At 38.5% G+C, this 15084-nt stretch overlaps 1 protein-coding gene across 3 annotated transcripts in view; it reads right to left on the reverse strand.

Moving 5' to 3' along the window:
• The window catches only part of ACSL5 (acyl-CoA synthetase long chain family member 5), a 50296-nt gene that overhangs the window by 14870 nt on the left and 20342 nt on the right, over window positions 1-15084 (reverse strand). For all 3 annotated transcript variants that reach the window (XM_027851842.1, XM_027851843.1, XM_027851840.1), the window contains exons 2-7: window positions 10314-10499; window positions 9280-9388; window positions 4964-5028; window positions 4750-4851; window positions 3378-3477; window positions 826-1004 (exon numbers count right to left, since the gene is read on the reverse strand). In XM_027851842.1, coding sequence (XP_027707643.1) covers window positions 826-1004; window positions 3378-3477; window positions 4750-4851; window positions 4964-5028; window positions 9280-9388; window positions 10314-10469 — 711 coding nt within the window. In that variant the 5' untranslated portion in view covers window positions 10470-10499. The remainder of the gene's footprint in view (window positions 1-825; window positions 1005-3377; window positions 3478-4749; window positions 4852-4963; window positions 5029-9279; window positions 9389-10313; window positions 10500-15084) is intronic.

A 15084-nucleotide genomic window follows, 5' to 3' on the forward strand; every position in this document is an offset into this window, starting at 1 on the left:
TGAAGAAAAGGGATAGAGCTAGATCTTGAATGTCTTAGTTTTGGTCTTATAGCTTATGGGTTTTATGTTATGGTTTATCTCAAACCTCACCTACATTTTCTTTTCTTTCTCTCTGTCCCTATCCCTGTCTCTGTCCCTATCCCTATCTCTCTTTTTTTGAAGTTCTAAATTTATTTTTAACATTCATTTTTTAAAAATTGAGTTCCAAATTCTTATCTTCCCTTCAGCCCTGCCTCCAACCATTGAGAACGCAAGCAATATGATACCTATTATACATGTGAAGTCATGTAAAACATATTTCTATATTAGCCATATTGCAAAAAATAAAAAGAAAGTGAAAAACAATATGCTTCAATCTACAATGCTTCATTGCATTCTCTGAATGTGGACAGCATTTTTCATCATGAGTTATTTGGAATTGTCTTGGATCATTGTATTGATCAGAGTGGCTAAGTCTTTCACAATTGATCATTGTCACATTATTGCTGTTACTGTGTACAATGTTCTGCTTCTGCTCACTTCACTTCGCATCAGTTCATATAAATCTTCCCACTTACCTACATTTTCAAGGAATGAAGAAATGCTAGATTTGGTCTTTTCTACATATTTCATAGACATCTTATTTAGTCCAAAGGGAAAATCTTCAAAAGCTGCTTTCCTAGGCTATTTTCAATTCATACTCTGAATGCTATAATTCTACACAACTCTGTTGTAGCTTTCCTTTTTTTTTTTTAAGCAAAAGATGCTGTAAAATGCAAAAGGAGAAGCTCTTCAACCCCCTCACAAAATCCCATGTGGATTATAGTTTTGGCTTCTGTACTGTACCTCTGTATCATATAGTGATAAGATTTCAATTCCAAGCTTCTCTCCTCTTTCCTTAAGGCTATCTTCAAAGGCGTCCATGAGGATTATCATCTTCAACCCTAAGGTAAGGCCCTTCTCAACATTCTCCAGTAGAATATTTGCTTTCTTGGGTGTGTCACAGACCACTGTGGCAATCTCCGCTGGAGGGCAGAACCAGAACCAAAAAGATCACCCCTCGTGGCTATATGCCTTTCTGGGGTGAGGGGTAAGATTCAAAAATATTCAATGTGCAATCAGAGATTAGACCTGCAAGACTTATAGGCATGCTACATGAAACCTATCTACCAGGAAGGGAAAAGGATACTGTTGACAGCATCATTTAGAGACTCAAGGAGGTCCTGAAATTGCTTCCTCTTAAGGAAAAAATAATACAATATATACAAGGGCTGGTTAGTTGCTTGTCTACTAGAGTTTTCTCATTCCCATATGTGTCAAATTTAGCATTTTTATCAGTAAAGGTCTATGATGTCCTTCCTAAGTGGCTATTGCTTCACCTGTCCCACGTATCCAATTAACCCAACCTTTTTTCAGTTTATATCCTGGTCATCATCTTACCATCAGCTCTGCCTTTAAGCATAAACTCTCCAGCAACCCTCCCTGACCTCTGCTTTCTACTTTGGAAACCACAAACTAATCCATACTGCTGTAGCTACCTGGTAGAGTATGCCAATCTATTCTCCTATAGCTCCACTCACCTTTTCTGAGACTTTCCAAACTGAGACAACTCTGACTACCATTCCACTAGGTGTATTCTCTCCCCCATTAGCACCTAAGTTCTTTCAAAGTATAGAAAGTCTAGTTTTTGTTTGTGTCTCCCTAGCACTTAGGCAGCACTTAGGCAGCACTGGTCACATAATAAGCACTTAAATGATTTTTTATTCATTATAGATTTAAAGTTGGAAGGCTCTTTGGAGGTCATCTAATCCAAGGCCAATTACAAGTGAGCAAATCAAGGCCCAGAGCAATTAAGTGATTTGCCCAGGGTCATATAGCTGATAAAATGGCAGAGGTGAAATTTGAACAATCTAAAAGGGAAAGATTTACAATTACTGCTAAATAAATCAAAAGTGCCCGATGAAGCCCATTAGCCAAAAGTAGTCCACATAATTAATTCTACAGGCTTATGTCTATTAACATGCTTATCTGTTTTGTGAAAATACTACTATTCATCTGTTTATAGGTCATGCTGGGATTTATTTTGCTAGTGGTGGTATTGGATTTGCATGGACATATCCAAAACCTTGCCTTTTGTTAAATATTTTTCATTGTTAGATGATTAGTCACATACCCCTGAAAGTTAGTCCATACCCCAAAAAGTTTTCAAACTGCTGAAAAAGAATTAAAACCTTTTGACAAGCCCTACAATTTAGACAGAGATACCTGACCATACTTAGGAAAAATCACCTTATGTGCAAGCTATTATGCTTCATTCAGGCTATGTCAAGATACCTTCTGATTATTTCTGTTTACTCATACATCTATTAAGAGCAATGCATTATTATAGGTGCTAGAAGAATACTTTTTTTTTTTCATTTTAAATTCCCTGCCCTAACAGGGCTTGCAATTTAATAGAAGTCATTAGGTACACATTCAAATTTTTAAACACTTCAAGTTCATACAGAGAATATAAAGATGTCTGTTTTGATGAGTGGAAGATCAGGAAGGCTCCATAGGCGATGGCACAATCATCCCTGCCTAATATACATTTTAGGGTTCTCTAGGAAGAATGATTCAATTACCGACTGGGATCTCCTCAATAAGGATGCACCCTCTCAACAGATCCCAAGACAGAGAACATTGTTCTTGTTCTCCCCTAAGCCTTCTCTAGATGGTTACCTCAGGTACATGCTAGGGGCCCTCATCTAGAGTTCTTTAGGTGTCATGGATACCAAAGCAGCCCTCTGGCAGCCCATTGGTTATCCCTTTCTCACTATTTGATTCTTCTAATCAAAGATTTCTTCTCCATCCCTCGTGACACTTATTGCATAGAGGTCAATGTTGGAAACGTTACAACTTATTTGAATCTACCAGGAGTAAAAAGTACATAGTAAGAGATTATAAATATGCATAGGAAAGTAATAAAAGCAGGCTGTTGGGGACATGAGCCATTTAAAAATATCCCAACATTCCTCTACAAAATGGATACTCTTGAACTGGGCTTTAGAGCCTTCCCTGGTCCCCTAGACTGAAGAAGGTTTTTTCTAATTCTGAACAACCAGAGCAGTTTCCTTGTCCTTACACTATGTACTTACCTCTTTCTATAGAATGATACCCCTATCCTAGCCCTCCCAAGGAGACTATGAGCTTCTTAAGAACAAGGATGATGTCACTCTCATTTTTTTATCAGTGCCTACCAAAAAGGCTTGCATAAGAGAAGTTCGATAAGTGTGGTGAGTGGATTGGAGTCCCAAGCATGCTAACAAAAGTGGCAATAACACATGTATAAGAGTGATGTCTGAAAGCTATCTCCTAAGATCCAAGGAGGAACTGAAGTGCAGCAACCCCCAGCTTACCTTTGTTAACAATGTACACTATGGCTTCAGGCCCCAGGGTATCATAGAGGGGGACAGCCACCATTGAGTAGGTGTAGCAGGCAAGTTCTGCAATGATCCACTGTACAAACAGAAAATATTACCCTCAGGTACTGGACAGTATTGGGGGGCATGAGAGGAGAAGCAAATAAGCCTTACAGTCTCTAGGGGAAAGATGAAGAAATAGGCCAGCTGAGCGCCTCAACATTGAGCAGTCCTGCTTTTTTAAATTTGAGAACCAGTCACAGATCTAATAAGTACTCCCTCCTCTATTTGGGGATATTAATAATTATTAGCAATAGTAATAGCTAACAAATATATTTGCTAATATATATGTGTTTATATATGATATATACAAGTGCTTTGCAAACTTTAAAGTTTATATATTTACATGCATATGTGTATATATATATATATAACAATATATAATATACATGCAAACATATATAAACTTTAAAGTTTGTGAAGCACTTGTATATATTATCTCATTTTGGTAGCTAGCAGATAGGTGGTGCAGTGGATAGAGTGCTGGGCCAGGACTCAGGAAGACCTGAGTTCAAATAGGTCAGACACTTACTAGCTGTGTGACCCCAGACAAGGCATTTAACCTCAGTTGGCCTCAGTTTCCTCATATGGAAAATAAGGATCATAATAATAGCACCTAACCAAAGGTTGCTGTGAGGATACCATGAGATAACATTGGTAAAGTGCTTTGTAAACCTTAATACGCTGTAAATTCTGACTATTGCTATTGTTGTTATTACTGAGAGCTCTCCCCACAACAATCCTGAGAGATGGGTAGTAGAAGTATTGTACATAGGGATAAACTGAGGCTCAGAGACATCGAGGGGTTTGCTAGTGCTTAGTAGCCCAAAGTCAACTTCACAATTCTTTGCCTAGTTAGAATAAGAGCTTTGGGGGCAGCTAGGTGGTGCAGTCAATAAAGCACCAGCACTGGAGTCAGGAGGACCTGAGTTAAAATCTAGCCTCCAATACATAACAATTACTAGCTGTGTGACCCTGGGCAAGTCATTTAACCCCAGTTGCCTTAAAAAACAAACAAACAAAAAAAAGAGCCTTGCTTTTGCTATAAGTTGACAGCATGGCATAGCAAAAAGGCCTCTAGAGGAACTAGGTTCAAGTTCAGGCTTTGCCACTGTGACATTGGGGAAACAAGTTGACCTCTGAGCTGCTAGAGATGAGGGGTTTGGGTTCTTATCTTTAACAGAGATAAAACTCATACTGCCTTCCTCAAAGGATCACTATGAGGCAAACAATTTGTAAATGGTAAGTACTGTATAAAAAGTTATATGATATATGTGTACCCACACATATACTAATTAAATGTGATTACCTCTGGTCTGTTCTGAGCAAAGATACCAACAAACTGGTCTGGTGATGGTTTGTATCCTTTGTGCAGAAGACAGGATCCCAGGTACTCTGCTCTGTCAGATACCTAGATAGAAAGGGCCCAAGAGAAAAGAGATAAAATTACTTTGTCAGCCCCAGAAATGGGAGGAAGTTAAAAGAATTCCTCAGGACAAATAAGTAGCAGTCAGATTGCATACCTGTTTGTAAGAGAGCCACCTGTATGGTTGATTTGCTTTTCTGGATCCCAAGCAGGGTCCATTGTCTAGAAACAATTACCAAAAAAGAGAGAGCAACAAACTTTAGTCGCAAATCATTTGGGCAAGGAGTAGGTAGGTGCATTTAAGGATATGATATCTACTCTAGGCTTAGTCCCATGCTGAGCATGTGAGAGAATGGAGGGGGAGATGAGAAGAAGGGAGGGAGAATATGAAGGTAGCACAAATGGTCTTCAATGAACTCACAGTTCATTTCAGGGAGACGAGACACAAACAGCAAACAAAACACAGCAGTAGGAGAAGTGGTATGACAGCAGAAAGGGAATCAGAAAACCTTGCTTCTAGATCTAATTCTGCCACTAATTGTGTGTTATATTGAATTGGGGGATTGGAAGGGAAGGCAGAGAAGAAATCATTTCCCACATCAGTAAAGCAACTAGGTGATCACATAGAATGTAATAATAAAGATAAACCTAAAATGTATTACTAAAATAGATGAACCCCTTAAAAGGAGCCACATAAACAAAGGTGTCCTGCAGAAACAGGAATCAGACAGTTAGCTGATTAAAGAGATGACTCTAGTAAACCAGAATTAAATACAGTTTTTAGGGGGAAACAAGAGGGTAGGAATCACACTACTTTCAGAAACTAGCTTGAGAAGTGAGGGGAATTCAGGCCTTGCCAAGAAGAAGCATTTTGCTAAGAATATAATAAATTTCAAAAAAAAAGATACAAAGGCAAGTTTTGGAGCTTAAAGCCTGATTGGAAAGAGAGGGGGTTGGAAGATTAGTGGAAAGAAGAAATAAATTTCCAACTCATTGTACAAATCCAGGAATTAATGATTGAGGAAAATATTCCCAGGGAATCCTAGACATTTTCTTTTGTAGAGATAGACATAATGCCATAATTCTGAGCATATTCCATTGATAGCTGTTCTCCTTGACTCTTGGCAAACAAAAAATGGTCTATTCTGCAAAACTACTTCAATCTCTCTCACCCTACACCCAGATTAGGCTTCCTCATGTATAATCTGATCATGTCATGCTTTTTCTCAAAACTCACCATTGACTCGCTATCATTTTGGCTTTTGGATGCAGGGAGACTATATACCCTTAACATCCTGGCATTCAAACAAACCACCTCTCACCCTTTTTGTGCTATTCCTTCCTCCTACATATTAAATGTTATAGTCAGACTAGCCAATGAACATGTATTAAGTACCTACTGTACCAGGCACTGTGCTAAATTCTGGAAATACTTAAAAAAGAAAGAAAGAAAAGGAAGGAAGGAAGGAAGGAAGAGAAAGACAATCCCTGTCCTCAAGGAGGTTACAGCCCAATGGGGGTAAAACACACACACACACACACACACACACACACACACACACAAGAGGAAGCTGAAAAATGGTGAGTTGTTGGGAAGGTACCAAGAAAGGGCATGATGGTAAAATTCAAAGGAGTACAGCTGGGTAGGAAATGAAGAGACCACATTGCTTGTCACCTCCAACTCACATTTCAACCGTCCCGCTTGTGTGTTCTTCTTCTGCTCACATTACCTTCACCTGGGAGGTATTCTTTCCCCGTCTCTGCCAATTGAGAGATCCTACCCATGCTGTAAAATCCAGCTCCAATTCCACTTCTTCCATGAGAGCTTTCCTGGTGGTCCCCATTAGAAAGTATCTCTTCTTGTACCTCCAACAGCATTTTATGATATTGTAGCGGTAGTGCTAGAAGAGACCTTAGAGGTCATCTAATTCAACTCCCTCTTTTTGCTTTTGAAAAAAATTGAGGCATTGGGCAGTTAAGTGACTTGTATAAAGTCACTTAGCGGGCAGGCCAGGATTTGAATCCTGAGGCGCTGTTTACACTGTGCTTCATATTTACCTGTGGTTTTATTATAGTTCATGTACATTATATTCCATTATAAGACTAAGCTAATACCATATATATTTATAAGATTATTGAGTTGTATAGTGGGTAATCATAGTATAAAGTTCACTAAAAACAATGAAAAAGCGTTAAATGTCTCTATGCCAGGCACTGGAGATACAAAGACAAAAATAGAATGGTCTGCCTTAGCATTGCATTCTCAGGGAATTGATATGCACATAGAAGTATATGCAAAATATATTTTAAAATATAAATACAAAGATGCAGTGGATTGCAGTGAATAAAAGGTTAACCTTGGAGTCAGAAGGACTGGGTTCCATTGCTGACTCTGCCACATACCTACTGGGTGGCCCTAGGCAAGTCACTTAACCTCTTAGCACAACTGAGCATCCCAAGATTAAGCTGCAACTTAGAAAGAGTAGGTGTGCACTTGCTTCCGTAAAGCGATACTGTCGTCTGGGTGTTCCCTATGACAATGAAATCACAGGTGCAGTCCGTATCCTTCCAAGAGGGACCATGGATAATGGGAAAGGTTACATGTACAAGGTGATATTGGAGTTGAGTCTTCAAGGAAAGAAGAGACTCTCAGAGGTGGAGTTGATGACAGAAAACAATTTAGCCATAGGAGATAGTCAGTATAGGAGATGGGAAATAGAGCACTACATATGAGGAAAGGCAAGAAGGGCTGAGTATAAAAATGGGAATGATTAAGGGTGGAAAGGTAATCTGTGGTCAAGCTGTGAAGGGCTTTGGAAGCCAAATTGAGTTTGTATTTTATCCTAGAGAAAGTGGAGCCACTGTACTGAATAGGAGAGTAACATGATCAGACTTGTGCTTTATAATGCTTTCAATCTATACTTTCAGGTTGTATTTGTGAAACTATTGATTAAGGACAGAAACGTGCCCAAGAAGTAAACACATACTATTTGAATCTGCGTCCTCTGATGGGAGAGAGTAGACATTGGTCACTGGAAAGCTCCTGTCTAATCCTCTGCCATTTAAGGAGAGCACTTAAGGAACTCACCTCACCATTTTCAACCTGGCTAACCTTCTGGGTTTCATGATCTTCATAAACTCATCATTCTGGAAGACCGAAATCATTTCTGAAACTCAAACCTCCTCATCTTATTTCCAGCGTCAGCTGTAGGACTTTATCATGCCCCAATGCTGGAATGCTCCCCCATCTCATTTTTTAGCCTCCTTGTGAGTTTTGTCTTCCTCTATTAGATTATAAACTCCTTGAAATCAGGTATTGTCTTCCTTTTTTCATATCTGTATTCCAAGCACTTAGTAAAGTGCCTGGCAATAATAGATATTTATTGACTATTGACTTGGGAGCTGGTGCTCTTTCCACTCTGCCATGCCACAAGGGACAAATCTCTTGGTCTTGGTGGAATACCTACAAGCTTAGCACAATGTCCAGCTATATAGAGTAATACATGACCTGAAATGAGACAGTCTTGTACAAAATTCTTAGCAAAGGTTTACATTCTTATATTTCTGGAAGATTGAAAAAATAAGTTCATTCTTTACTGTAGAGAGGTTGCGGGTATAATACAAAGAATCTGGGCATGGGAATTTTGAAAAGCAAGTTCTACTTTTAGCTTTGCAGTTAGTTTAGATATGTTAAAGTGTGTACTTCATGTCCCTTCCCTGGCCTCAGTTTCTCCATCTGAGAAAACAAAGAGATTGATGTTCAAAGTCCCTTCCAACTCTACCCTAGCATTCCCATTCTATTCTCCACCAGCATTTACTAAAGGCAAAAATCCTCATGTTTGTCTCTGTGTTGATCTGGAACAAATGTTTCACTCATAATAGGCATTTTGTAAATGAAGATCCAAAACCACTTCTGTTGATTTTTTTTTTAATATCTGGGAATGTGGATTTTTAGCATAGAAACAGGTGGAGGGACGAGGCCAGAGTAATACTGGCTAACCAAAGAACAAAGCATTAGTGCACTCATTCCAATTCCAATTTGAAGACATATTAGTATAGGGACCACCTAGGCTAATTGTAGCTTATAGTTTCACCATGACTCACTACCCTTTGCAATGGTCAAAAAGCTCAGCCTGTGACCAGTCTGGTGTTTCTTGGATAACAGAAACAGTGTTCCTGGAGACCACTAGGAAAGGTTTAAAAGTTATGACGCCATCTGAGAGTTACAGTGAAATTGCTCAAGCCTCTAAACTGTGATAAATAGAACTTATAATGGAAACCTGCATGTCATGAAGCACACAGTATTTTCTGACATCAAAGTGTGCTTTGTGAAAACATAAAGTAAATCACCTCCCATCATGACCACCCCCACCTTGCAAATGTGACTGCCTACTCCTAATCCTGTCTCTACTTACAATATAACATGACTTAATCAAGTTATCAAAACAAGAATAAAATGACTAGTGAGCATACCAGACACACGGAGTCCTCGCTGGAAAACTTCATACACTGTTTTGGCATCAGAAAAGTAATAGTCGATGAAGTCATCACTGCGTTGCATAGCACCACGCCGCGCTCCTCCCTAGAAGTCCAAGTCCAAGGTCAGCCTGAGAAAGGCTTGTTTTTAACTACCCCACCACCAAATAAAACAACCCCTAAGAATCGACATTTTCCTAAACCTTCTCCTTTATATTTCATGTCCATGGGGTAGGGGATAGCTTCAGCATTGTGACAGAAACTTCATATCAAGAGACATGGATGACAGCTCCCAGTCAGAATTCTCAGGAAAACAGTTCCCTTTCCGCATAAAATGGACTTCTTTCAGTGATCTATAATGCCTCTGGATGTATGGGCTGAAGAAGCTCTAGATTACCCAGTATACAGGGGTGTGCTAAAGTCAGTTTGAACAGGCTGGAGGATTGTTAAATTTTCTGTTGTGAGCATTTTACACTTCAGAAATATAGACAAAGTACAAATTAGGGCTTGGTTTATTATGTTTTGTTGACTGTCTAGACTTAATAAAACCAATTAAACTTAAAAATGTGTCCTGAAGACTTTTTTTTTTTCAACATTTACCTGCCCATCTCTGCCAGTATGTAGAACCCAGGTTACCAGAGTCCTTTAGTTTGGAGACTTTCTTAATATTTTGTGTCATGGACCCTTTTAACAGTCTGGTGAAGCTTATGGACCCCTTCTCATAATAATGTTTTTAAATGTATGAGATACCCAGTATACTGAAATATAGCTATCAAAATTTTTTTGGAAAAGAAAGTTCATAGACCTCAGTTTAAGAACCTCTGCCATAGACAACCTTGTCTATGTTGTTCAAGCTCTCAGTATCACTTTTATCCCAAAAAGCCTGGGCTAGTATTCAAACTCAGCTGGGCAGCTCTCTGTTGGTAGACTGATTTAAATAAATAAGTCAACACTTGTCAGCAGCATCGAGTTATATTCATTGACTGGATCAAAGTTGGTCAACTGGATAAGGTCAACAGCAACAGAGTTACCTGAACTCCCACTGACTGTTTCTGCAGATCCAGAAGAGGCCAGACTGGCCGAGGTTTGTTAATCAGCCACAGGAAGATGGTGATTCCAACTGTCAGTAGGCTGATCACCACTGGTGTTGAAAGTGGGGAGAAGAGAAAGTTCAAGATGAAAAGCATCTTTGTGGAGCAGCAACAGGAAATTTAGACCTAAAAAAACAGAAAGAAAGAAAGAAACTCAGAAACTAAGAGTTAGAAATGTTCATTGCTTCTATCAGATTTGGGAGGATTTGGGAGGTGGAAAACTTCCATGTCATTGGCTAATTATTGCCCCCAATACTGTGAAACACAATGGAATCCTTCCCTGGTTTCCTTTGAGCCCCAGCTAAAATAAAATCTTCCCTTCCACGTGAAGCATTCCCTGATTCTCCTTAGTTCTAGTACTTTCCCTCTGTTATTTTCCAATTTATCCTGTCTATAGTTTGGACATAGTCGTTTATATGTTATTTCCACCATTAGACTGTGAGCTCCTTGAGAACAGGGACTGTCTTTTGCATTTCTTTGTTTTCCCAGCACTTAGCCTAGTGTCAGGCAGATAGTAGGTGCTTAATAAATGTTTATTGACTATTGACTAATCCCCCCCTCCTTACTCAGGCCTCAGAGGGAGGAGGGGATAAGATAGAAATAAGTAGTTTCCCAGACAATTTAGAGAAATGGTTCTCTTTTATTTTTATCTATGTCATCTAGAGAAGGGAAGTGACCAATGTGAAACTATAGAAGTTAGCTTTCTACTTGTTATCAGGAAGTTATTCAGAAAAAGGTCCTATACTTGTATGAACTGATACAGAGTGAAGTGAGCAGAACCAGAAGAACATTGTATGTGGTAAGAGCAATATTTTTAACAATGATCAACTGTGAAATACTTAGACACTCTGATCAATACAACAATCAACAACAGTTTCAAAAGACTTATGATAAAAAATGCCATCTGCCTCCAGAGAGAGAACTGATGAACTGAGCATCGATTAAAACATATTTTTTTTACTTTATTTTTCTTGCCTTTTTTTTTTTTTGGCAACAAGACTGAGATGGAAATGGGTTTTGCATGACTTCACATGTATAATGGATATCATATTACTTACCTTCTCAATGAGTGGGGAAGAGGTTGGAGGGAAGAAGAGAATTTGGAACTGGAATTTTAAAAAATGAAAGTACAAAAAAGAAAATAAGAGAAAAAGAAAAGATAAAGTTTCCAGAGGTAAACTTCTAGTACTTAAACAACTTCAGGGCCAGGATTAGCTCCCAGAGATTTCAATACTATAAACCAATTGGAGATGAATTATCTTTGAGAATGACAACATGTGAAACAGAGTGTAGCAGCAGGCCTACTGTGCTAAATCTGTTTTCCCTTTAAATAGGTATATTTTATAGAATACCTATCAAAAGAATATTTCATATATATGTATATATATGTATGTATGTATGTATGTATATATTTTGCAACATTTGGCAGTGTCAATGAGTTCTGCAGCTATCATAGAATGGCCTTGTAAGAGCTACTATATTGAAGCCAATTGAATTTCTAAATGGACTAGTTCACATAAGAAAAGCATTACAAGGTATTTTATGTAATTAAAATTCAGGACAGAATATATGTTGAGGATAACTTAGAGCAGCAGTTCTTTTTTCTTAATTATTTATTTATTTTTAGTTTTCAACATTCATTTCCATAAGATTTTGAGTTTTAAATTTTCTTCCTCTCCCTCTCCTTCCCCCTCCCTAAGACAGCATGTAATCTGATATAGGCTGTACTTTTACATTCATTTTAAGCATATTTTCACATTAGTCATGATCTAAAGAAGAATTAGAACTAATGGGAGGAACCTTAAGAAAGAAGAAACAAAACAAAACAACAAAAGAAAAGGAGAGCAAATAGTATGCGTCCATCTGCATTCAGATTCCAAAGTTCTTTCTCTGGATGTGGATAGCATTTTCCATTGTGAGTCTTTTGGAGTTGTCTTAGATCCTTGCCTTGCTGAGAAGAGCTAAGTCTATCAAAGTCAGTCATCAGCGCAATGTGGCTGTTACTGTGTACAATGTTCTCCTCATTTCTGCTCATTTCACTCAGCATCAGTTCATATAAATCTTTTCAGGGTTTTCTGAAGTCTGCCTGCTCATCATTTCTTACTGTATAATAGTATTCCATTATATTCATATACCACAACTTATTCAGCCATTTCCCAATTGATGGGCATCCACTCAATTTCCAATTCTTTGCCACCACAAAAAGAGCTGCTATAAATATTTCTGTACATGTGTATCCTTTTCCCATTTTTATGATCTCTTTGGGATACAGACCTAGAAGTTGTATTGCTGGGTCAAAGGGCATGCACAGTTTTGTAGCTCAGCAACAGTTCTTAAAATGTGGTCCACGGATCTGTAGGCTCCTGAGACCATTTCAGGAGATCCATGAGGTCAAAATAATACTAAGATATTTTCATAATAACTCTAAGATATTTTAATTTAGAATATGGTAAATATTGATGTACATATGTAAATACAACAAACATATATGTATATATATGTATAAATGAAAACTTTCTGGTGGGTCCTTAATAATTTTTAAGAGCATAAAGTGGTCCTGAGACCAAACAGTTTGAGAAGCACTACCTCAGAGGAGACACATAATGCTTCCCCTCCATAGCAATGGGCTCTTCTAGTGCTATTTTTTTCTTACCAGGTCAGATCTTTGGGGAACACTTCTAGCAGATGTGAAGCTTTTTCTCTATAAACAATACTTCCACTGAGCTTTTCTCCTCTTTAATCCTCCTCATTTACTTGCTTAAAATCTCCAAGAAGGTTTCAAAAACCCTATTCTCAACCAAAGGAAAAAAGATCATTTATTTGCCTTGAAACCAGTTCCAGACCCCATTTGATCTCTGAATAAGTGCTATGAGCTTCAACAGACCACTTTTCCACCAAAATGAAGTGAGAATGAAATTTAAGAACATTCCTATTTGGAAGCTCAAGAAATGGACACATACTTCTCTTTTATCATAAGTGATAGACTCCAATCAAAATTAGGACTTTTTTTCATAGGACTTTGATTCTGTGGCCATTAGCTCCAAAGAGAGATCAGTCTCCCCTTAGGGCAGTCTAGTGAGGACTTTCAAGGATGGATAATGAGGAACCCAGAATCCGTATTCCTTGTTTTCTTTTGGATTGTTTATCACCTGATATGGATAAAAATACTTCCCACTTTAGTGAAGAAAACCTTTGATCTATAGGGTAGATCATCATCTATTCCCTAACTTCCTTCCTGTCTCTGAGATACTTTTAGACAGTGCTAAGTTACATGACAACAAGAATAGTATTGTGACACCACCACCTACCAGAATTCTGAAAGCAGCAATATCTGGACTCCTGGCTTACCAAAGTTTGTACAATAAGCAGTCAGTCAATAATACCCAAGTAGCCACCAAGTACCCCTTCAGCCAGCCATATTATATTTTCTGCATGGGATGTGCCACGACAAAACTGAAGCAGGCAAAGTTGTTCTTTGGTAATCTCTTCTCTTCTCAGGCCAGCTGTCATGCTTAGCTCTCCCTCCCCCTTACCTAGCTTTCTGGACAGGGCCTTTTACTATGGCACCTTTGTAAGTAGTACCCTATGACCTGAAATTCTCTCTTTTACCTACTCTATTCCCCCCATCCTCAGAAAAAAAAGGAAAAAAAAAAAAGACAGCTTTTTACCCAGACTCTATTCCATTAGATTTTGTTTGGGGAATGTTTTCATACAGTGGGGAAAATTCTTGACTTGAGTCAGAGGATGTGAGTTCAAATTCTAAATCTGATTCTTACTGTATGATCTTGTGAGAATTACTTAGTTTACTAAGATTTTATTTCCTCATCTGTAACTTGTGAGAGTTGAACTAGATGGCTTCTGAGGCTTCCTCTGGCTTCCAAATTTGTCCAAATTGGATTGAACCTTAGAAGCCTTGTTCGATTCTTTCCATTTATAAATTAGAAACAGAAATAAGGGGAATTAAGTTATTTGCCCAAGGGAATACAATGGTGGTTCTTTTAGAAAACTACCTTCTGCTTATAAATTTATCTTTACTAATCAGTTAGTGCATTGCTTCTCCCAAGTTTTTGTATTTTATTTGAAACAAACTAAAAAATGACTAATGGGAAATTATCAAACATAGGTAATCATCTACCTTCCCTGTTAATATCGAGAGTTTTCTGCCTCCCATTCTCCCAGTTCCTCAGGCTTTCAACCTAGGAGTCATCTTAGACCCCTCACTACCTCTCACCCCACCATATCCAAGATACTTTAATTTCACCTTTGCACCATCACTCAAATATACCCACTTCTCTCCTCCAACACACAGACCCTCATCACCTCATGCCTTGATTAGTACAATAGCTGCTTATGGGTCTGCCTACTTTAGTCTCTCCCCATCCCAATCCATCCTCCATTCAGCCACTAAAGTGATTTTACTAAAGTGCAGATGCAGTCATGTCACCCCCACCTCTCACCCCTATTCAATAAACTCCCTATTGCCTCCAAGATCATATACAAAATGCTTTGTTTGACATTCAAAGCACATCTTAACTTTATTTCCTTCTATCTTTCTAGTCTTCTCACAGCTTACTCCCCAACCTCCCCAACACCTACTCTTCAGTCCAATGACACTGGCTTCCTGGCTGTTTCATGAACAAGACACTTCCTCTTTGCTCAGGGCATGTTCTCTAGCTATCCTCTATGCCTAGAATGCTCTCCTCCTCTTCCA

The sequence above is a fragment of the Vombatus ursinus genome, unplaced genomic scaffold (genome assembly GCF_900497805.2).
Source record: "Vombatus ursinus unplaced genomic scaffold, bare-nosed wombat genome assembly UNPS02009205.1, whole genome shotgun sequence".
Classification (NCBI taxonomy): domain Eukaryota; kingdom Metazoa; phylum Chordata; class Mammalia; order Diprotodontia; family Vombatidae; genus Vombatus; species Vombatus ursinus.